This window comes from Psammomys obesus, unplaced genomic scaffold (genome assembly GCF_907164565.1).
Source record: "Psammomys obesus unplaced genomic scaffold, mPsaObe1.curated_primary_1811, whole genome shotgun sequence".
NCBI lineage: Eukaryota > Metazoa > Chordata > Mammalia > Rodentia > Muridae > Psammomys > Psammomys obesus.
Genome location: NW_026585894.1, coordinates 15,713,277 through 15,735,962, shown reverse-complemented (window position 1 = coordinate 15,735,962; position 22,686 = coordinate 15,713,277). Strand labels below are relative to the sequence as shown.

The following is a 22,686-nucleotide window of genomic DNA, read 5'->3' as shown; positions in this document are numbered from 1 at the left end:
TTGCTAACGAAAATAAGCTTAGTAAATGTAACTGGGAAAAAAGTCTTTGTAGTTACTAGATTTGTCAGATTTAAATTTGTGCTTTCAGAAAATGTATTCTTGAAGTAAATTGAAGCTTATCTTTGGCATAGTTATATTTGAATTTTTAAAAACTTTTTTTTAAAGTGCTTTTGGTATTTTTGAGCTTTAAATGACTTGTGCTATTGTGAACTTCTGCTAATTATGTGGCTCAAAAAGGGGGGGCATATATTAACACAGGGCTTTAAATGCCCTTAAAATTGGCTTACTTAAAATTGGGGGTGCTAATATTGTATTAACATTGTTTAAAAGTGAGCAAAATTGTTGTAAAACATCTGGTGGTGAGAAAATAAATAAATAAAATTTGAATGTCTTTGTGTAATTTCTTGTGCTAGAAAACTGACAAAATATAAGAACATATTTCAATTCCAAGACATTATTTTTAAATCACAAAACCACACATTATTTTATTTTCCTTAATTAAAAAATGTTATATATCTACTCTCCTGAGTCTAACACTTGAGATACAATTTTGTAAATGTACCAGGCTATGGGCTTGAGGGAGATCTCAGCAGTTAAGAACGCTTCCTGTGCAAGCATGAAGACCAGATTTTGGATTCCAGCACCCACAAGCCAGGTGTAGTCTTATACACACCTGCAATTACAGCACTGAATGGGGCTGAACCAATAGGATTGCTAGCACTTGCTGGCTGCCAGCCTAGCTGCAATAAACAAACAAACAAACAAACAGTAAACTATAAGTTCTGTGTTCAGCAACACACCTTACCTCAAAAGGAGTAAGGTAGAGTGATAAAATACAGGGCATCCTCCCATGCATGTGCACCTGCGCGCGCACACACATAGAGGAATACATTTTACATATGTATTCATACACAGAATCAGTAATTAGAACCCTAATTTTTAAAAGTACCAGGCTACAAAAACCAAGGGAGTATTTTCATATTTCACAAAACTGGAGCTCTGCATGAGTTAGTGGTGAAATGTGCATAAAATAACTTCTGAGCTTTCTAGGATCAGTTCCCTCCCCTTTTGTAGCTATAAAATTGCAGTTAAATCTTCAGCATGTCTTTATTAGGAAAAATAAGTGATTTTTCTTCTTGGGGCTAACTTCGCAATTGGCTATACTAACCACAATTACATTTATGTATGTTTCTCTCTCTCTCTCTCTCTTTCTCTCTCTCTCTCTTCCTGGAGACATAGTTTCTCTGTGTACCTTAGCCCTGGACTTGCATTGTTGACTAGGCTGGCATTGAATTCACAGCAATCCACCTCATTTCTTTTCCTGTCCTTTCTTTCTTTCTGGCTGGCCTGAAACTCACAGATATTTGCCTGCCTCTGCCTCCCCAAGTGCTGGGATTACAGATGTAAGGCACCATGCCCGGCAGGTATTTCATTTCTTTAGAGAGGGTTCTAGCTAGGAAGAGATATGGATACATGCAAAACAAATTGTGTACATGTCCCAATTTTGCCAAAGGTCTTCCCTTGCCTAAGATTTAGGATAGAGATCACAACAATACTCTATGGAATATTAAAACACAGTAACAGAGTTATGTACACCTTTGTCGTTGAAATAAAAAGTGCTTCCCAACATTGTATACCTTCTGTAAGCAAATTTAGTTTTAAAGGAATTTCTGCAGTTCATATCATCATAGGTAGAATATCTACCAACTTTTTAGTAAGAAGGATTCCCTGCCCCAACTAAGTTTAGAGACTACAAGATGTGGGGCCAATAAAACTCCCCAACAAGAGGAGATATAAATATATCCTAGTATAGTTCCTTAACTTTGCAGAGTTTGTAAGAAAGGTAGGGGAACTTTTTCACGGAAGTCCCTTGTCAGGCCTTTTACCTTCAATAGGTACCTGTTTTCATTCTTCTCTGACCCTGACTCTACATCTGTTTGTGCTCAAACTTTATGGGACAAAAGGATAATTGGTTCCGGCAAATCTAGTGCAAAATGCGATGCTACCTCCAGTGAGACCTGCTTCAGGCTTTTAGGAAGCTTTTGAGCAAAGGAGACTTGGTGACATGGAACCTAGACAAAGGGCCTTTTTTTCTTTTTGCCCATTTGTTTGTAAGGAGGTGGGGTGGGATTGCCCATTTGCTTGTGAAGACATGGGGTGGTGTTGCCCATTTGTTTGTGAGTACAGTATATCTTGTCTTGTAAACATAGTCGAGAATGAAATGGAAGCTGAATTAACAAATTACTGAAAAGAGCTCTATACCACTTTCAGATGGAAGCAAGAACTAGTCGGCAATGTTTAAAAGAATCTAACAAAATCCATAGCATGCATACAAATTCATTTCTCTAATAGTTCTACTAAAAACAAGAAATTCATAAAAACAAATGTGTTTGAAAACAAAAACTACTGTTTTCAAAACACTGTTAAGGTTGAAATCAGATTCACAGAGGTCTGTGAGGAGTCAGGACGCTCTAGAACCCAACTCCAACTACTGTATTTACAAACAAGTGACCGGAATCAAAGCAGTTTCTGGGAAGCATATTCATATGGTCAAGTCTGGATTATAATACTGACGTTTACACAGAGGGTTCACTGGTACTTTTAACGAATTAATTAAAATTTTACTTGCATAGTTAACATTACAAGCAACATTTTGTTGATAAACGCAATCCACATACAAAAAAGCTCTTTAGAATTGTCTAAGTTTTGAGCATAAAAGGATGCTGCAAACAAAGTAAGTGCTGCTCTCCAACATATGGTACTGCTATCATATTGTTCGCCAACCATAACTGATTCTTCTTTAATTTGTGCCTGTATTCTTTGACTGTTGCTCCAGAACGTTTCCCCAATTCCTGGCACTTAGGAGTTCAGTAAATACCTATTTTGAAAATATGGCCCCCCTCTCTTTTCGGGGGTGCATGAAACAACCGGGGGAAAGTTCTACTTAGAGCACTTAGTGGGCAGTCTTTCCTAAGAGGAAATAGAGCCACGTGCTTCAGCTCCTATAAACGGGGATCTTTACAGTCAAGCTTCAAGTTCCAAACCGGAATACCTGATACACTGCAGTAAGCCTTAGGCAAAAGCTACTCTCACCTACTGCAGCCTGAGGATGGTACCACAGGCATAAAGAAGTAGGAAGGAAGTGATGGGGGCTTTGCCCACCATTCCTTCACTCTTTCCTCACTAGACCCCAAACAGCGTGTTAGGTGTTTGGGTTCCCAAGATGAACAAAAGCCCTGTGCACCCTAGTTCAAGCACTTAAGACTAAATGAATACTTAGCTCCTGCGCAGGGGCGGGGATTACCATGAAAGAGGCGCAAAGGTTTCGCGAAGCGGGAGAAACTTGTCCCACGGTCCCACCCACCTCCCCAAGATGGCGGCTGCCGCAAAGCCCATCCAGCGCCAGCTCTCCCGGAAGAGTCCCACGTCGCTTTTCAGGCTATCTTGGGCAAAACTCGTCCGGAGTGCATAGGAGCCCCCTCCCCCCCCCGCCCCGAGGCAAAGGTTTCTGGGGTATCATGCATTTCTGCAGGATGTGTCTCCAAGTGAGGTTCCGTGAGTATGGACCTCGAGGCGGGAGCACGAATTCGGAGCCCCGCCCCTGGTTCTCTCAAGCGTCGCTACCGTTTGACGCCAGTGTGGGCGTGTCAGCGCGACCCGCTACGTTGCCAGGCGCGGACAATGGCGCCTGCATCAGCCTGAGGAAACTTCGTTGTCAAGTCGTTTTCTGACGTGGCAGGAGGAAGCTGTGGCGCCTCCGGAGCCCGCCACTGCGGTGACAGTGCGCGTGCGCGCTTCCGCTTCGTCCTGGGCCGTGCGGTGGCGCCTAGGCCCCGCGTTGCCCGCCAGGTGGGTGGCGGCGACCGCGCTGGCAGCCTCAAGTCGCATGCGTGCGCGTTGGGGGCGGGCGTGGGGGCGGAGTTAGGGCGGTGCGGCTTAAGACTTCCCAGGGACTGCTGGGGCGCTGCGGGGAGGCGGGCCGGGGGTTGCAGTGTGTTCTGAGCTCTTAGCTTCACAGACCTCCCTTTCTCTGCTTCTATCCAGAGTCGTTGTGACCGCTTCGCTTGCCTAACCACGGTTTCTGGGGCTAAGTAAGAAACATGAGTGGCAGCAACTTAAGCGGGAACGATGAGTTTGATGAGCAGTTGCGAATGCAAGAATTGTACGGAGACCCCAAGGACAGTGACACCCAGAATGAGCCCACTGGAGAAGCCAATTCCTTGGGACAACCACCGGATGACACTCCCTACGAGTGGGACCTTGATAAGAAGGCTTGGTTCCCTAAGGTAAGAAAGAGTAGCTTGAGTGCCACTGCGGAGCGGTCTGTGGGGCTCCGCGGGGCTACCTTTGCGGCACACCCCACTTATGTTTGCTCTGAGCTGGTGATCGGTGACTTGTCTATTTGTCGGGTCTATTGCAGTACCAGTGTATGAAGGAAATTAATCTTAATGTGGTGCCTTACGCTCTTTTTATGCCTTATTAATTTTTTTTGTAGGTGTGAAGGTCACAGTTACTTGTTATCTTAATGTTTTTACTGCAAAGAGGAAAAACACCAAGAAAAACTCATTAGTAACAGTTTTCTCCTGTATAACCAAACTTAAGTGATACTTAGTGTACATAATGTGTCCACTAGCATCACAACTAGCTTGTTGATTTAGGGTATGGGAAAGCAGTCATTTACCTCGCTCACTGAGTAAACTTTCCTTGCATCTTGTTTTATCTTTCTACTAAATTTTTTTTCCAGAGCATTTAAGTTTGAACCGTCTAACCACGGGAATAGGACTAGAAATGCACAGAAAAAAATGGATGGAAAAAAAAAAACTCGACATTTGTTTTGAGAACTTGGGACTTGCTAAGTGTTTTATTTCAACATGGAAATAAAACAGCTAGTGTTAAACCTGGTGTTGTAAACTCTCTGGTGAAAGTACCCTGTTAGTCTTAGCCACATAGGAGCTTTGGCATCAAAGGAAACAGCTCACCAAGTGATTTGAGAGCCAGTTACACAAAACTTTTCTCCATTGTGTAGATGGCTTGTTAGTTCAAAAATTCCTTATTTCACCTGTTCTTTCTGATTTTGTATTTGTGCATCTTTCAAGCTTCACAGATTGTAAAAAATTTACTGTTCCACTTCCAGACTTTGAAGTGTGGCTTGAATGTAGATGAGATTTCTTTTGGAGTACTTTTAATAGTCTGACAGTCAGTTGCTTGGTAGCTTTATCTTTTATGTTATTGAAAAACATAGTCCTTTAAACTTTAGGTTCTAAAATGTCTGCCATTTTATTTTATTATTTTATTTTATTATTTATTATTTTATTATTTTATTTTATTTTTGGTTTTGCAAGACAGGGTTCCTCTGTGTAGCTGTGGCTGTCCTGTACTCACTCTGTAGCCTAGGCTGGCTTCAGACCCACAGAGATCTACCTGCCTCTGCCTTTCAGAGTGTGTGTCGCTGCACCTGGCTTTATTTTTTCTTCCTTTGAGATAGGGTTTCTGTGTGCAGCCCTGCCTGTCCTAGAACTTACCATGTATACCCAGCTGGCCTCAAACTCACAGAGATCCAACTCACATCCTCCCTCTGCCCCCTGAGTGCTGGGATTAAAGGTATGTGCCACCACGACCCACATAAAATTTCTCCACTTTTATGTGTGCCTGAAAGTGATAAATAGAACTTATAACTTCATTTAGTGATTTTTGCAATAGTGAATTCCCCTGTAAAGCCAGAATGTTGGGTGTATATTGGGTTTGTCTTTAGTTTGTTCTGTCACTAAACAGTAATGTGAATTAGTGCTAGAACTAAAGCAGGCATTTTGTTTGACAGTTCCCAGCCTCATTAATAAACACAAACGTCTTAGTGTACCTATATCTTTCTGTGTATCTGTGCACCCAAAGGTAAATTCTGCAATTGGATTATGAGTTGACTTTTGGTTTTGTTGCCTTGTTATTTGATACTCCTCTTGTTTTATGTATTGGCTACCTTAGCAAATATACTATAGAGAAGTAGTAATTTATAAAAAACTAGAAAAAGTGCTAGCATCACTTAAATTTATTGTACTTCTTGGGTTGGCAATTTGAGTACTTTTGTTTTTTATCGTACTATACAGTTTCCATATAAGGTGACTATTCTCAAATTATACTTTAATTAGTACAACTACCCGTGGCATAAACACTTGTTAAAGCTTTAGGTAATATTAACTGAATATTAACAGTCTATACCATAGTTTCAACAATTGAAGTAACCATATCTGCATGTGTGTTGACTTATCAATTTAGATCACTGAAGATTTCATTGCTACATATCAGGCTAATTATGGATTTTCTAATGATGGTGCATCCAGTTCTACTGCAAATTCCCAGGACACCAACACTAAGATTGCAGAAGAACCTCCACAAAATGAAATCCCCGAAACCTCTGACCCCAAAAAGAGGGGAGAAAAGAGAAAGGCCGAATCAGGCAAGTGGCTCTGTCTTACAAAACCTGGATTTAAAAATGAGATAGGAAAAATGTGTGAATAGGTTTTGGAGGATTTTAGTATCATTGAAGGAATGATAATGTAAGTTTTCACTTTAAGATAGGCTCAAAGTCATGAAGTATCAAGAGAGCCATTTTCTTTTTCAGAGAGAGCTTTAAAACTAATTCTCAGTAAAAAGGTTTATGTATTTTGGAAGCTGGGGTTAGTCTTAGTCTTCTTAAATAAAGAGAACATTCTCAAAGTTTTAACTGCCATTGCTGAGATTTCGTAATGTGATTCTTGTTTCTTTCAAGTATTTTATTTATTTCATTTTAATTTTTAGGATGGTTCCATGTTGAAGAAGACAGAAACACCAATGTATATGTATCAGGTATCTCTTTTTAATAAAGTTTTAAGGTTGGAGACATTTAGTTTTGAGACTTTGTGCTAAGTAATTTTTAGTTTTTAGTGTATTTTGTCACCTGTTTATGTTAACTAGGAATTTACTTAGTACAGAATGAAGAAAAATTATGCAATTTTGCATGCTGCTCTGTATGCCTGTCTTAGATAATTTACAGCAATTTGTTTCTTCAGATTTAGTGAAACATAAGCATAGCATAACTCTGATATATCTTTTATATAAAATATGAATGACCTTCAGATTTAGAGATAGGAGGTTTTTGTACTCAGACAAATCAGCATTGTACTTACCCAAGTTGTAGGTTTCTTGTTGATAAAATACTAAATAACTTTTACCTTCATAAAACTTTTATCTGTTCTCTGAAATTATAGGTCTGCCTCCAGATATCACAGTGGATGAATTTATACAGCTTATGTCCAAATTTGGCATTATTATGAGAGATCCTCAGACTGAAGAATTTAAGGTCAAACTTTACAAAGATAATCAAGGAAATCTTAAAGGAGATGGTCTTTGCTGTTATCTAAAGGTTGGTATTTGGTCAAATACATCTCTTGTCTCTCCAATTTTAACTCAGGAACTAGGGCTAGAATTGTTTATAGATGCTAACTTAAACCAAGAACCATCCAAATCAGAATATAGAGAAAAGTGAACTTTGAGATGATAACTGTACATAGGTGATGCTAGTACCTCTTCTAGATTTTATATATAAATTAGTGCTTCTATACAGTATACTTGACTAACGGTGCAACTACATAAGACAGAAGAAGTATTAAGTAAGACGGAGTAAAAAACAAATATCAACTTAATAACATGAGGGTAATTTGCTTGTTATATGAAACTGTTTGCTATAAAGTCAACATGGTACATAAATTTGTGATTGAGGGGCTTTTCTTTTCAAACAATCTCAATGCAAAGATCTCTTCATTGCATATAATCAACAGTTTAAAATTCTAAGAAAAAAAAAAACAAATAAAACAACCAATGACGTTTTATTTGTACATTGGAATGAATTGGAATGTGGTTACCCGAAGTCTCGCCAGCCACCTATTTTTGCAAATAAAATTTTGCCGGAACATAATCCTACTTGCTCACTTACCTTTGTGTCTGGCTACTTTTTTATTTCATCAGTAGCATTGAGTGGTTGCAATATCAACCTCTGACCCTCAAAACCTGAACTGTTTACTTACTGGCTCTTTATAAAAACTTTTCTAACCTCAAATTAGACGGGAAAGAAAATGGTGAGTTATACTTACTGCTTTAAACACCACAGAAGAGAATTAAAATGTAAATTTGCAGAATTTTGTATGCTCTTGTTACTGTAAATTGCACTGGGATTGTTTCATATGAAAGCAAGTTATCATTTCTGGAACACTGGTCAGCCTCCTTAGGAGCACATGTTAGCAGTTACTGCCTGGCACAAAACAAAAATAACTGCAAATCAAAGTAAAAAATGATAACATAGTATAAATCATGGCTGTGTAATTAGTGGACAGTGTACAATGGGATCAGAAGAAAGTAGGCTTAACCTGGCAAAGTTTGGGATTATCAGAATTCAATGTGTTTCTTAAACAACATGGGGTAAGTGGACCCTAACATGATCATTTAGAATGGTAGTTTTCTGTGTTTCTATGTAAGATTTGAGACTTTTACCAGCCTAAAGATGACTAAAACACCTGTGAAGTGAATTTTTACAAGAAGAGTATGTTCATGGGATTTTTAAAAGTTATTTATGTGTATACATGTGTGTACATGGGTGTGTGTTTGTGCGTGAATATATATTCACTTGAATGCTGTTGCCTAACAGGCCAGAAAAAGACGTTGGACCCATGGAGCTGCGGTTATAGCTTTTTGTGAGCCAGCCATTATAGTTTCTGGGAACTGAACTTGGGTCCTCTGCGAAGTAGCAAGGGCTCTTAATTCTCAAGCCATCTCTTCAGCTCCATGACTGGATGTTTTTTTTTGTTTGTTTTGTTTTGTTTTTAAAGCACTTGATTTATTTTTATTTATTTGATTGATTTTGTCCAGGTTGAAAAATAAGAGACCACTTTCAATTTTCTACATCAAATCAACTTTTTTTTACATTTTTTACCCTATATTGTGTATTCTATTTTTTTAAATTTTTTTTATTAATTACACTTTATTCATTTTGTATCCCCCCATAAGCCCCTCCCTCCTCCCCTCCCGATCCTACCCTCCCTCCCCTTTCTGCATGCATGCCACTCCCCAAGTCCACTGATAGGGGAGGTTCTCCTCTCCTTTCTGATCTTAGTCTATCAGTTCTCATCAAGAGTGGCTGCATTGTCCTCTACCATGGCCTGGTAAGGCTGCTCCCCCCTCAGGGGGAGGTGATCAACGAGCAGGCCAATCAGATTATGTCTGAGGCAGTCCCTCTTTCCATTACTATGTAACCCACTTGGACGCTGCCATGGGCTACATCTGTGCAGGGGTTCTAGGTTATCTCCACGAATAGTCCTTGGTTGGAGTATGAGTCTCTGGGAAGTTCCCTGTGTTCAAATTATCTTGTTCTGTTGCTCTCCTTGTGGAGTTCCCGTCACCTCCAGCTCTCACTATTTCCCACTTCTTACATAAAATTCCATTCACTCTGCCCATCAGTTGGCCATCAGGCTCAGCATCTGCTTTGACAGTCTATACTGCAGAGGCTTTCGAGGCCCTCTGTAGCAGGTTCCGAGGTTGATTCCTATTTTTTTTTCTTCTGATGTCCATCCTCTTTGCCTTTCAGGATGGGGATTGAACATTTTAGTTAGGGTCCTCTCTTTTGCTTAGTTTGTTTAGAGTACAGATTTTAGTGGGTTTATTCTATGTTGTATGTTTATATGAGTGAGTATATACCATGCGTGTCTTTTTGCTTCTGGGACAACTCACTCAGGATGATCCTTTCCAGATCTCACCATTTACCTTCAAATTTCATGATTTCTTTATTTTTCATTGCTGAGTAATACTCCATTGTATAGATGCACCACAGTTTCTGCATCCATTCTTCAGTTGAGGGGCATCTGGGCTGTTTCCAGCTTCTGGCTATTACAAATAAAGCTGCTACAAACATGGTTGAGCAGATGTCCTTATTGTGTACTTGAGCCTCTTTTGGGTATATGCCTAGGAGTGGTATGGCTGGATCTTTTGTTCTGTGAAACACTTTTATATAAAACGTAGGGCCCATAAAAGTAACAAGTTGTCAAGCTGATAAGTTGCACTCTAAAAAATAAAGTTCTTACTGAAGGATCCCTATCTTATTGAGCAGCTGAGGTCAGTAGTCTTCTGTGCTTGTCTCAGACTTTTATATCTTGGACAATCCTTGAGTTAGGGTGGTAACTACTGTGTTTGTGTAGTGCCCAGAATCCATGAATGCATTTTAATATATAAGCCATTAAATAATTATCTTCTTCTTATTACAGATCTACATTTTAGTTTGATAAAGCTGAACACTAAAGTCTGGCTATACTACTTCCAGTTCCAGTTCTTTAGTCATCCACTGTTAAGATGTTACAGAATTTTAAAATTGGAATATACCACAGAAATTACTCAGCTCTACTGTTTTCATTTTGTAGATCATATTTGGGCTCCTGGAGACAAAAATTACCCAATAATATAATTTACTGAACACTTAGTTATGCCATGTCATAACTTTTTCATATGCTGTTTCATCTAGTTTTCTGAGGAACCCTGTGATGAAGATAACATTTTAGTTTTTTTTTTACAGAGGGAGCAATGGGGATTTTGAGAACAGGTCACTACCTAAGTTAACACGTGTGCTTGAGGTATATACCCGTGCTCTGTACACAGCTTTCCTGATTTATATTCTAGAATTCTTTATCCCGAAATAGGTAGCTGACATTCTTTATATCAAAACCTCAAGTATCATTTCAATGCTCAACTTAATGACTATTTTATTTTACCTTCATAAAGAAAGAATCTGTGGAACTTGCATTAAAACTTTTGGATGAAGATGAAATTAGAGGCTACAAATTGCATGTTGAGGTGGCAAAGTTCCAGCTGAAGGGCGAATATGATGCCTCTAAAAAGAAGAAGAAGTGCAAAGATTATAAGAAGAAGCTGTCTCTGCAACAGAAGTTTGTATTTTTTCTCTTTTGAAAAGTTTCATATAAATATTTTAAAGTATGTTCTTAGTAATAGGCACTTAGTTTTGTTCCATCAAACACATCTACAGAGTAGTCTAAAAGAATTTCATTAGGTATTAGTATTCTGTGGCCAAGGGTTTTGGTGTCCAGCTAGAGATGTATGTCCTGGAAACAATCCACTGGTCACTAAGGGTTGCCTCTTCATCTTTTCATCTTCCTTGAAAGTTGTACAGACTAAATCATTAGGAGACTTTAGAAAGTTTAACTGCAGTGTTCTAGTGAGAATCAAGTTACTTTGATAAGGAGTACATATTGGGGAGGGGGGTTCAGATACTGAGTGTGTATTTTCCCCCTGCCTGGAATTTTTTTTTTCTTCAGGAAGTTCTGTGGAACTATGTTGGAATCAGATAATGACTATTATTAAACTCTCACTAAAGGATTACATCCATCCTTTTTTTTTCTCTCCCACAAATCTGAACCCAGATTTCAGTTTGCTGTTATTATTTATTACATTAGGCAGTTGGATTGGAGACCTGAGAGGAGAGCTGGACCATCCCGGATGCGCCACGAGCGAGTTGTCATCCTGAAAAATATGTTTCACCCAATGGATTTTGAGGTAGGAAATGGTATTTTAACATCTAAAAATTCTGGTACATTTTCTTACAGGAGGGTTCAAAGCTTACCATTCCCCATCTTTGGGAAGGTGTATTGATTTAGTCATGGGTAGGATAGGAAAATGGAACAAAGACTCAACCTGTATTTAGAATTCCCTGTGTTTATTCCAGTGTTATTTTGATTGTATCCCAGATAAGAGTATTAATAGTCATACTGTGGCCCCAAATCACAGCTGCTTGCTATCTGAAATCAGATCAACAGGAGCAGCTTGTGGGTTTGTAGTATAATTCAGTAAAGAGCAGCTGATTTGGGGGGAAAATACCAGTTCCACACTAACATCTGAAAACTTTGAGTTACTAATAAAAGTTTGATCCTTGAAGAAATCTTATATTCCAATACTGGAGGTTTTTTTTTTTTTAAGACCACATTTTAATATCCACGCAAAATCCCCCAAACAGCAAAAAAGGTGTTAAAGGAATAGTAGTAATTGTCAAGCTAGCTTACATTGCATTGTGCCTCTTGATGTCATGTGCTAGTTTAGATCCGTACTATCAGTAGTGGAAAAACAACCCTGTTTTTGCTGTCTGGTTCTGGAATTAATGATAACACATTGCACACAAGGAAAAAATGTTCATAATGTAAAAAATTCAGATTTTGAAACATTCTGGTTGCAACCTCTGTATGATCTTCTTGTTCTTGTTCATGTTGTCAACAGTGTCCAAGTGGTATTTTCAATTTAGCACCTTATCAAGGGCCTTAAAATGGACAATTCATTGCTGAACTACCCTCATGTCTTTTCATGATTAGATGGATTATGCAGTCTATTTCTAAAGCTGCTTTATGTCTCTTCTCACCTGAGATCAGAAGACTCTTGGAATATATACCAGCTGTTTTAGTTATAGAGTAATAATGTAGTGCAGGTGAAAATCATAAATACATACTACATAGCCAGTCTCTGACTTAACACTGGTCTGACTTGAGGGTTTTCCAACTTTAAATGACATGACAGCAGCTGAGAATTCAATACAAACCATGATTCACATTTTGGGCTTTTAGATATTTGTCAGGCTAGTGACATTTGGTATGATCCTTTCGCACAACACTAGGTGCAGCAGCTGCAAGCTGCATGCAGTGCTCTAGCAGCCATTTGCCATGAGGGTCAGCAACCAAGAGTCTACAGTGTACCTAGCCAGCATTCAGTAAACTAGCTGGGCTATTCAACACTGTATGATAAAACAGATGGTTCTGACATGCTTTTGCTAAGCTTTGGGCTAATAGGTGTTCTGTATGTTGTAAAGGTGAAGAAGGCTACACTGGTGTAAAGTATACTTTACACTTAGTTGATTTTAAATTTAGGCTGGATTTACTGAGATAGGCCATTTGTATTTGCTTTTTGAAATGTTGCCCTTGCCAGAGGAAGTTTTAAAAGTAATGCATATAATCAGCTGAATATGCTACTAGAATGCCTTATTTTCATGTCCCATGAGAAATGAGTACTTGACTCATTAGGTGTTATACACACATTTATCCCACTTAGACAAGAAGCAATTGTAAACCTCATCCAGAGCTTCTGGTCCTCTGCAAGAAATCTGTAATTGTATCTGTTCTTCTTCCTCTGGCCTTGGGAAAACTTTTTCCAATAAAGCTCTCACGCTACGCACAATTAGGTTTTCCTAGATTCCATATTATTTGTCCCTTAAAAACTACTTGGGTTTTTAGTTATTTTTGAAATGGACCTTCACTGTGTAGCTCTGGATGGCCTTTGCTTTGTAGTCCAGATAGTCCTCAAACTTAAAGTCCTCTTGATTCCATCTCCTGGAGTGCTAGAATACAGCCCTACGCCACCACTCCCAGCTCAAACACTACATTTGTTCCCAGCTATCACAAATTCTTTCTGGTGGATATTTTTTAAGACAGAAGTTTCACACTTATAAATGGCTGAGTCTTTCAAAACGAGTCCAAGAGCCAGCAAGATTCAGTTAGTAAAGGTATTTACCATCAAGCCCAACCACCTGAGTTTGATACTTGGACCCACATGGTATTAGGAGAGAAACAACTCTCTTAAGTTGTATCACCTCTGAAGGTGTCTTTAGGCATGCATGTGCACACACACCAAATAAGTAAATAAATGTCTGTACTAAAAATCCTTCTTTTGTTTTAAGCTAGTGCTTTAAAGTTACAAATTTTTATATTTCTGTTTTGGTTTGCCTTCACAGTATTTGTTTTCATCTGAAAACCCTTATGAGCTCCCCAAGAACCTAGGACTTTGCTTTGTCTGCTTTATTTCTAGTGAACAGAACTGTGCTTTTCACTGCTCAGTACTTGAGTATACGTGCAGTAGTATGTACTGAGTATTTTTGTGGTGCTTGCATCTAACATAGGCCTTGTACATGCTAAACAAGTATATAGTCCACCATTGACTTAACCCTAATGCTTCCTTTTTTTGTGTGTGTGAAGAATAATTAAAGGAATGAGTGAGGTCCCTGTTAGTTCCAAGCCCGTCTTTCCATTGCCTAGTGGAAAACACAGTTTCTTTTTAGCATCTTTGTAAATCAGGGCAAGTTTCTGTTCCCAGTGTTGTGCCACATTGAGTGGCAGGAACGTCTCGTCTGGCAGTGGTGAACTTCAGAATTTGCAAGGAAGGAAATAGTTCTTGGTGTGTGTTCTTTTCACTTGCAGGGATGCCTGATTTCCAGTGATCCTGCTATCTTGATGAGAGCCTGTTAAAAGAGAGATGACAGTTGTCTTGCTTTTTGGTTCAGGGTTTCTGGACTTGGACCTGGACCTCAAATCATGTCAGTATAGCCCTGTACAATCCAAGTGAAGTTGACTCCTAGCCACAAATTATTACTAAAATCAATTAAGATTCATCTCAGTTATACAAGACACCTGTGGCTACTATATTGGATAATATAGCTATAGAACAACTACCATTATTAGGATGGTCTATCATTCTCTCAGTTCTTGTTTTGCAGACAGGATTTTACTTCCCCAGGCTGGCTTAAAACTTACAATCCTGCCACTTCCCATGAGCTGGATTACAGACATAGTCCTGGTGTGCTGTATAACTCTTGACAGAAGAGTTCGAAAAGAATTTTAAAGGCTGTTTAATTTGAGGGCGTTTTATGACCCTAAAGAACAGACACCAACATTAAACTCTTGAGAGAAAAACAAAAACAGCTTTGCTGGATTACCCAAGTTATCAAAAAGAACCCATATTGGAAGGATGGAGTGTTTTTCTTCCAATTTTCTTCTGAGTAATGTTAGAAGTTGCATATGTAAAAATATTCTCTGGTATCAGGGTAAATAATGAAGGATAATTTTCTGATGTACCTGCCAGCGGGTTTAATGTTCAGTTCTAAACCTTGTCTAAAACTATTTTGCCTACAAAGTTTGAATATCAAGAAATGAAGAATCAGAACTCTGGCATGGTTTTTGAGGACATCAGCATGGTCCAATACAATATGAGAAGCTACATGAAGCTTAGTATTTCTATAACTTTAGTAAAAAATAAGATGAAGCTAGGGAGAGTACTTTTTATAAGGAAAAGGACGTACCTACTCACCACACATGGTCGTTGTCCACCGTCTTAATCAGTGTAAAGCTTAGATCAGAAAGTTCTTTGTGGAGCTTACTACGTTTAAGCACTATCTTAGAAAAGGGAAGCTCTAGGCCACTGTAGTGCAGAGGTGAAGCATTCATTTCTGACAAATGTCATGCCCCAAAGCTTGGAGGTCTGTTTATTGTTACTGGGAGTCTTGAATTCTTCCAGAGTTCAGGGAGGAGAATCCTCCTGAACTAGAGACCACTGGGATCATCAGTGCTTTAATGTTGTTTTTTTCACAGTGGAAAAGCAACAAAAATATTTTACTGTGTTTTTTAAAATACACGCACACACACACACGTATGTCCATTTCCTCTTTCTCAGAGTAAATATGCATTAATAGCAGTGAGTGAAGTCACCTAACTTTATTTTTATTCCTTCCTTCATTACCATAGTCTGCAGACAGATGTACCTAAATTTAAGCAAAGCACTGTTTGTCATGTGTAAAATTGTCACAGTAATAAATTGGTTCTTGAATAGTGAAGAAGGAGGGAACTCTAAACATGTTTGTTTTTGCAGGATGATCCACTGGTGCTTAATGAGATCAGAGAAGACCTTCGAGTAGAATGTTCAAAGTTTGGACAGATTAGGAAGCTCCTTCTATTTGATGTAAGTTTGTAGCTTGACTAAGTAAGTGCTGAAACCTCCCCTCCTTCCAAGCTGAGGAAGTGACTGAGAGTGCCCTGGGGTTTTAGAATTTGTTTTTATATTGCAGGCCTGCTGTCTGTCAGCAGGAGTTCAGTGAACGCTCTTTACAAGACAAGTCTTTGATTTGATATGCTGAGCTTATTTCCCTTCCTCCTGACTTAAGATTGAGAGCAAGTAGATGGAAATGTATAGAGCATCAGTTTTCTCAAAGTTCTTGCTATTCTCTCAATTATTCACCTGATTACAGTCAAGAAAGAAAAAAAAGCTCTGTATTTCTCCCTGTACTTCCAAAACTAATACGAGTTCCTTACTACAGTATATTGCTGGTGTGCTGCAAGGGGCATGATGCATTGCAGTCCTCAGAACCCTTTTGAAGTAGGTAGCTAAGAGACCTACATACGAAGATGCCAAATCTTTTCACATGCAAGCCCATACTTGGTGCTCCTTCAGCTCCTGACAGGCAGGCTTTAGTCCCAAGGTAAATCTGATCTCGGTTCACACTTAACAATCACATGGTCTTGCCTCTTTGATAACATTATTAGCAGAAACATTTGCAAGGACACTGTACTGGTTCTTGTTAGACACTATGAAGCTAAAGAAGCAGCTGACCACTGGCTGGGAGAAAAGGGAAGATAGATATAAAGTCATTTAGCTCAGTGTGTCGGGAGACCCTACCTGTATTGGGAAATGTGTGTCTAGTTTTTAATCTTGTCATTCACTCTTCTTATTCTCTTTTTAGAGACACCCAGATGGTGTGGCCTCTGTATCCTTCAGGGAGCCAGAGGAGGCTGATTGTTGTATTCAAAGTCTTGATGGAAGGTGGTTTGGTGGCCGTCAGATCACTGCTGAAGCCTGGGATGGGACTACAGATTATCAGGTAAATTCTGCAGCTGCCAAGGAAGGGCACAGGAAATTGCATTGCCAACTACAGATCTAGTGTGGAGATTAGCTTACTCTGTTTTGTATAATATATTTTGTAAATGTGGTTTGGCAGTAGAGGATAGAAAAAAAAATAATCACTTCTCAGTTTATAAGTCAGAACTTTGAGGCTTTCTGAGAATGATAAGAGAACATTAAAGTATTACTCATCCTTTCTTCTGTTTTTATTACAGTTTAATCATTTTTATCCCAGCTGTAGCCCCTTCCCTCACCCCCGCCCAATCCCCCCTTCTCCCCTTTTTTTCTACTGTGCCCCTCCCCCAGGCCACTGATAGGGGAGGTCCTCCTCTGCTTCCATCTGACTCTAGCCTATCAGGTCTCATTAGGACTGGCTGCATTGTCTTCCTCTGTGACTTGGTAAGGCTGCTCCCCCCAGGTGGAGGTGATAAAAGAGCCAGCCACTGAGTTCATGTCAGAGACAGCCCCTGTTCCCATTACTAGGGAACCTACTTAAAGACTGAGCTGCCATGGGTTGCATGTGAGCAAGGGGTCTAGGTTATCTCTATGCATAGTCCTTGGTTAAGAGTATTGGTCTTTGCAAAGATCCCTGGGGCCAGAATTTTTGGTTCTGTTGATCTCATGTCCCCTCCAGGTCTTTCGGTCTCCCCCTTCTTTCATAAAATTTCCTGAACTCTGCTCAAAGTTTGGCTATGAGTCTCAGCATCTGCTTTGATACACTTCTGGACAGAGTCTTTCAGAAGCCCTCTGTGGTAGGCTCCTGTCCTGTTCCCTGTTTTCTCCCGCTACCAGTGTCTATCCCATTTACTTTCTGAGTGAGGATTGAGCAACTTCCCTAGGGTCCTCCTTCTTGCCTAGCTTCTTTAGGAGTACACATTTTAGTATGTTTATCCTATATTATATGTCTAATACCCACTTATAAGTGAGTCTTTCTGCTTCTGGAATACCTCACTCCGTATGAACTTTTCTAGTTCCTTCCATTTGCCTGCAAATTTCATGATTTCCTTGTTTTTCATTGCTGAGTAGTATTCCATTGTGTAAATGTACCACAAGTTCTGTATCCATTCCTCAGCTGAGGAAAATCTGAGTTGTTTCCAGATTCTGGCTATTAAAAATAAAGCTGTTGTAAATGTGGTTGAACAAATGTCCTTATTATATAGTTGAGCACATTTTGGATATATGCCTAAGAATGGTATAGTTGGATCTTGAGGAAGCACTATTCCTAATTGTCTGAGAAGGCGCCAGATTGATTTCCAAAGCGATTGTACAAGTTTACATTCTCACCAGCAGTGGAGGAGGGTTCCCTTTACTCCACATCCTCTCCAGCATGTATTGTCACTTGAGTTTTTTATTTTAGCCATTCTGATGGGCGTAATGAGAAATCTCAGGGTCGTTTTGAGTTGCATTTCCCTGATGACTAAGGACTTTGACCATTTCTTTAAGTGTTTCTCTGCCATTCGATATTCCTCAATTGAGAATTCTCTATTTAGTTCTGTACCCCATTTTTAATTGTGTTACTTGACTTGTTGGTGTTTAACTTTTTGAGTTCTTTGTATGTTCTGGATAGTTGCCCTCTGTCAGATATATAGGGTTGATAAAGATCCTTTCCCAGTCTGTAGGCTGTCATTTTGTTCTGATGACAGTGTCCTTTGCTTTACAGAAGCTTTTCAATTTTATGAGATCCCATTTACTGCTTGTTGATATTAGAGCCTATGGTATTGGTGTTCTGTTTAAGATGTTGTTTCCTGTGCCAATGAGTTCAAGGCCCTTCCCTACTTTTTCTTTTAACAGGTTTTATGTTGTCTGGTTTTATGTTGAGGTCCTCGATCCACTTGGACTTCAGTTTTGTGCAGGATGATAAATACGGATTTATTTGCATTTTTCTACATATAGACTTCAAGTTAGACCAACACCATTTGTTGAAGATGCTGTCTTTTTTCCATTGTATGATTTTGGCTTTTTTTGTCAAAAACCAAATATCCATAGGTTTGTGTGTTTATTTCTGGGTCTTCTATTCGATTCCATTGATCCACCATTCTGTTTCTATGCCAGTACCATGCAGTTTTTATTACTCTTTCTCTATAATACAGCTTGAGATCAGGGATGGAGATACCTCCAGAAGCTCTTTTATTATATAGAATTGTTTTAGCTATTCTGGATGTTTTGTTTTGTTTTGTTTTTCCATATGAAATTGAGAATTGTTCTTTTAAGGTGTATAAAGAATTGTGTTGGTATTTTGATGGGAATTGCATTGAATCTGTAGATTGCTTTTGGCAGGATGGCTATTTTTACTATGTTAATCCTATTGATCCATGAGCATGGGAGATCTTTCTACCTTCTGATATCTTTTTCAGTTTCTTTCTTCAGAGACTTAAAGTTTTTTCAAACAGGTCTTTCACTTGCTTGGTTATACCAAGATACTTTATGTTATCTGTGGGCATTGTGAAGGTAATTGTTGCCCTAATTTCTTTCTCATCCATTTTGTCTTTTGTATACAGAAGAGCTACTGATTTTTTTTTTTTAGTTAATTTTGTATCCAGCCACTTTGCTGAAGGTGTTTATCAGCTGCCAGAGTTCTCTGGTGGAATTTTTGGGATCACTCATGTATACTATGATATCATCTGTAAATAGCGATACTTTGACTTCTTTGTTTCTGAATTGTATCCCCTTGATCTTCTTTAGTTGTCTTATTGCTCTAGCTAAGACTTAAAGTACTGTGGTGAAGATAAGGAGAGAATGATCCTTTCTTCTTATAGACAATATAGACAGAGCTTAATTAGTAACATTATAGAAAATGAAACCTTTCAGCAATACTAATATACCAGTATTTGCTTATATTTATATGATCTTATTTAAGGTTAACTGTGTATAAGTTTGTTTAACCAAGGTATATGTGTCGAAGACTAGAGACTAAGGAAGTGCCTGGGTTGATTTACAAAAGTTGCTTTATAGAACCTGGGTACTCGTGTTATTATTAGAAATGACCAGAGAGGTTGTTGCTTCTTTTTGCCTAAAACTCATCTTAACATTAGTTCCTGTTCATACACAGGTAGAGGAGACCTCCAGAGAAAGAGAGGAAAGGCTGAGAGGCTGGGAGGCATATCTCAATGCTCCTGAGGCCAACAGAGGCCTCCAGCGTACAGATTCCATCTCCGGTTCAGAAAAGGCAGGGCCTTCCAGAGTGAGGCATTTTTCAGAGCACCCAAGCATGTCTAATATGGGTGCTCAGGATGCTACAACTGGAATGGCATTTGAAGAAACTATCAATGAAAATAAGTTTAAAAACGCAGAAGATGGAGAAGAATTCGAAGGATATACTTCTGAAAAAGTTGTTAAACAAGGTGGGTCTGATGAGAGTGACCATGAGAGAGAATGTGAAGAGGGCTGCCCTGAGAGGGAGAGTGAAGAAGGCCACCCTAAGAGTGAGCTTGATGAGGGTAATCCTAAAAAGGAGCCTCAAGAAAATGGTGCTGAAAGAGAATTCAAAAAGAAAGGCAATGGCCTTGCAAATGAGGCTGAAGACAGTGACCCTAGCAGAGAGTCTGATGGGGAAGACAGCCTCAAGAAAGAGTCAGAAGATGATGACTCAGAGAAAGAATCTGAGGAAGACTGCTCAGAAAAGCAATCTGAAGATGGTTCTGACAAAGAATTAGAAGAAAATGGTGTTAAAAAAGATTTTGACCAGGGTGCCTTGGACAAGGAGTTCCTTGGAAATGTTGAGAAAGAGTCAGAAGAAAATGACACTGACAAATCAGAATTTGATGAAGGCTCTGAAAGAGTGTTAGGTGAGGAAGGGTCTGAGAGAGAATTTGAGGAAGACTCAGATGAAAAAGAAGAAGAAGATAATAATGAAGAAGAGGAAGAAGTTGTATATGAAAAGGTTTTTGATGATGACTCTGATGAGGATGAAGAAGAAGCAGATGAAAAGGAGTGTGAAGATCCTGATGACAAAGAGGAAGAAGATGACACAGATGAAAAGGTCTTCGATGACTCAGATGAAAAGGAAGATGAAGAAGATATAGATGTAAAGAAAGATGAAGATGCCAATGACAAGCTTTTTGAAGATAATTCCAATGAGAAGTTGTTTGATGAGGAAGAAGGTACCAATGAGAAGTTGTTTGATGATTCTGAGGAGAGAGGGACTGTGGGGAATGTGAAGGAAGATTTGTCTCAGTCCACAGATAGCAGCTTTGCCCTCAGTAGTGATGATGATGAGGAAATGTAATCCTTTCCACTTGCTTCTTAGGGAAAGCCCTGCATCTCCATTTGCCCTTGCTTCAGGGTCAGTAGTGATATTACATCAACATGTGCATAGTAGTAGGATACCATCAGACTAATGTCTTGAAGGTTTTTGTTCTCACCTGTACCAATAGATTTAAATATGTTTATTGGTTCTTCACTTAAATCTTCATAGTTACAATGCAAGTAAACTGGATACCTGTTGTTTTATTGGATTTGTTAAATGCATGCAAAAGAATATTTTTAAAGTACTCTAATTGGAGTTTGTGATATTCAGAAAGAAAAATAAAATGATAATATGCAGAAACTTAAATGTTGACTTGTTAACTTTTATTTTAAATCAATTCTCCCACCACCCTTTTTTCCAGCTGTGTTACTACTTGGGATAACCTTTCACCATTATGTACCACAACATGGTCCTGAAGTCATAAAATAAATGACATTTTAGATTCCCCTCCCCCAACCCTTGGAAGTTACCTGTTTATTTCTACTAAAACCAGGATGTGCAAAACTGAATTCTATGTGATTCGCAGTTTGGGATATTGAAAATGAGTGATCAGAGTTGGACTATACCAATTTAGATAACTGAAGTTATCATGTCTCTCTCCAGAAAGATGTGCACACAAGCATTACACAGCTCCTTATATACAGTTTGGGGAAGTTTGTGGAATCCCCTGAAGATTAATAACTTCCTAGGAATAAACCTTAATTTTTTTTTTTTTTTTTTTTTTTTAGAAATCACAATTCCTAGAATTGAGCCAAGTCAGATTGGCATGTAAGTCATTCTTGACCATGTTTTCTCAATTCAGTATTGGTGAATTTACCAATAATATGGTGTTAAGAAGTTTTGTTGGCAACATTGAAATGCATCAGTGCTCAAATACCCATTTATTCAAGACTAACTCTAAAGGAAAGGAATACTTTGCCTTCTGTGCACATTGGTTGGAATGTGTGGTTCAACATGAGTTAAGCACACAACAATGACAAGAGGGATCTTTGTGTGTCATTTTGGCTCTGTATAGCAGCACATACCTGTAGTTCCAACAGTAAAGAGGCAGAGGCAGTGATGCTGCAAGTCTAAGATCATCCTGGGCTCCATAGGTTCAGGCCAACCTCAGTATCATACTGAAACCCTGTCTCAGAAAAGCATAATTGAAAAGCTCAGACTGCCATTAAACAGTAAACATGACTTGCTTTGGGTATTAAGGATTAACACTGCTTAGCAAAGACTCCTTACCATTTGCAGATAGAAAAATTGATGGTCAGAGCCTTGCTAACCCAAGAAGTTACATTTTCCTGTGTTAATGTACATGCATGCATGTAAGCCTGCTCACGTGTATGTGTGTGTATTTCAGTTAGAGTAAGTTGTCCCATAGCCTGGTCACTGTGACACTAGAAGTCACAGCTATGTTAGTAACGTGCAATGTCAAAAACAGTTTAGCAAAGTCTAATGGGTTAAAATGATGAAAATACATTATATACATGTATGAAATTGTCAAATAATTTTAAAGCACACAACAGTCGTTCAACAGTTGTCTCAATTTCTGCCTTACATGCTCCTTAAAGGCTGGCAAATTGGTTAAGAAGTTAAGAGCACTTGTTGCTTTGGCAGCAGACCTGGCTTCAGTTGGGGGAGGACTCAAAATCATCTGTAACTCCGGTCTCAGGGGATCCAAATCCCTCTTCTGACCTTCACAGGCACCAGGCGTGCACATA

The 22,686-nt window shown here is 39.0% G+C and overlaps 1 protein-coding gene across 2 annotated transcripts; it reads left to right on the top strand.

Annotated features, from left to right (window-relative positions):
• Positions 1–3,597: 3,597 nt before the first annotated feature.
• On the top strand, positions 3,598–21,283 carry Htatsf1 (HIV-1 Tat specific factor 1). Of its 2 annotated transcripts, XM_055599668.1 has the most exons (10): positions 3,598–3,849; positions 4,045–4,286; positions 6,271–6,451; positions 6,793–6,840; positions 7,242–7,396; positions 10,795–10,958; positions 11,484–11,583; positions 15,706–15,795; positions 16,574–16,711; positions 19,781–21,283. In XM_055599668.1, exons 2-10 carry the CDS (start codon positions 4,101–4,103, stop codon positions 20,954–20,956), a joined length of 2,238 nt encoding a protein of 745 aa, XP_055455643.1. In that variant the 5' UTR covers positions 3,598–3,849; positions 4,045–4,100; the 3' UTR covers positions 20,957–21,283. The 2 variants fall into 2 exon arrangements, with proteins under 2 accessions (XP_055455643.1, XP_055455642.1); XM_055599667.1 differs by lacking the exon at positions 3,598–3,849 and having other exon boundaries at positions 3,956–4,286.
• Positions 21,284–22,686: the final 1,403 nt, after the last annotated feature.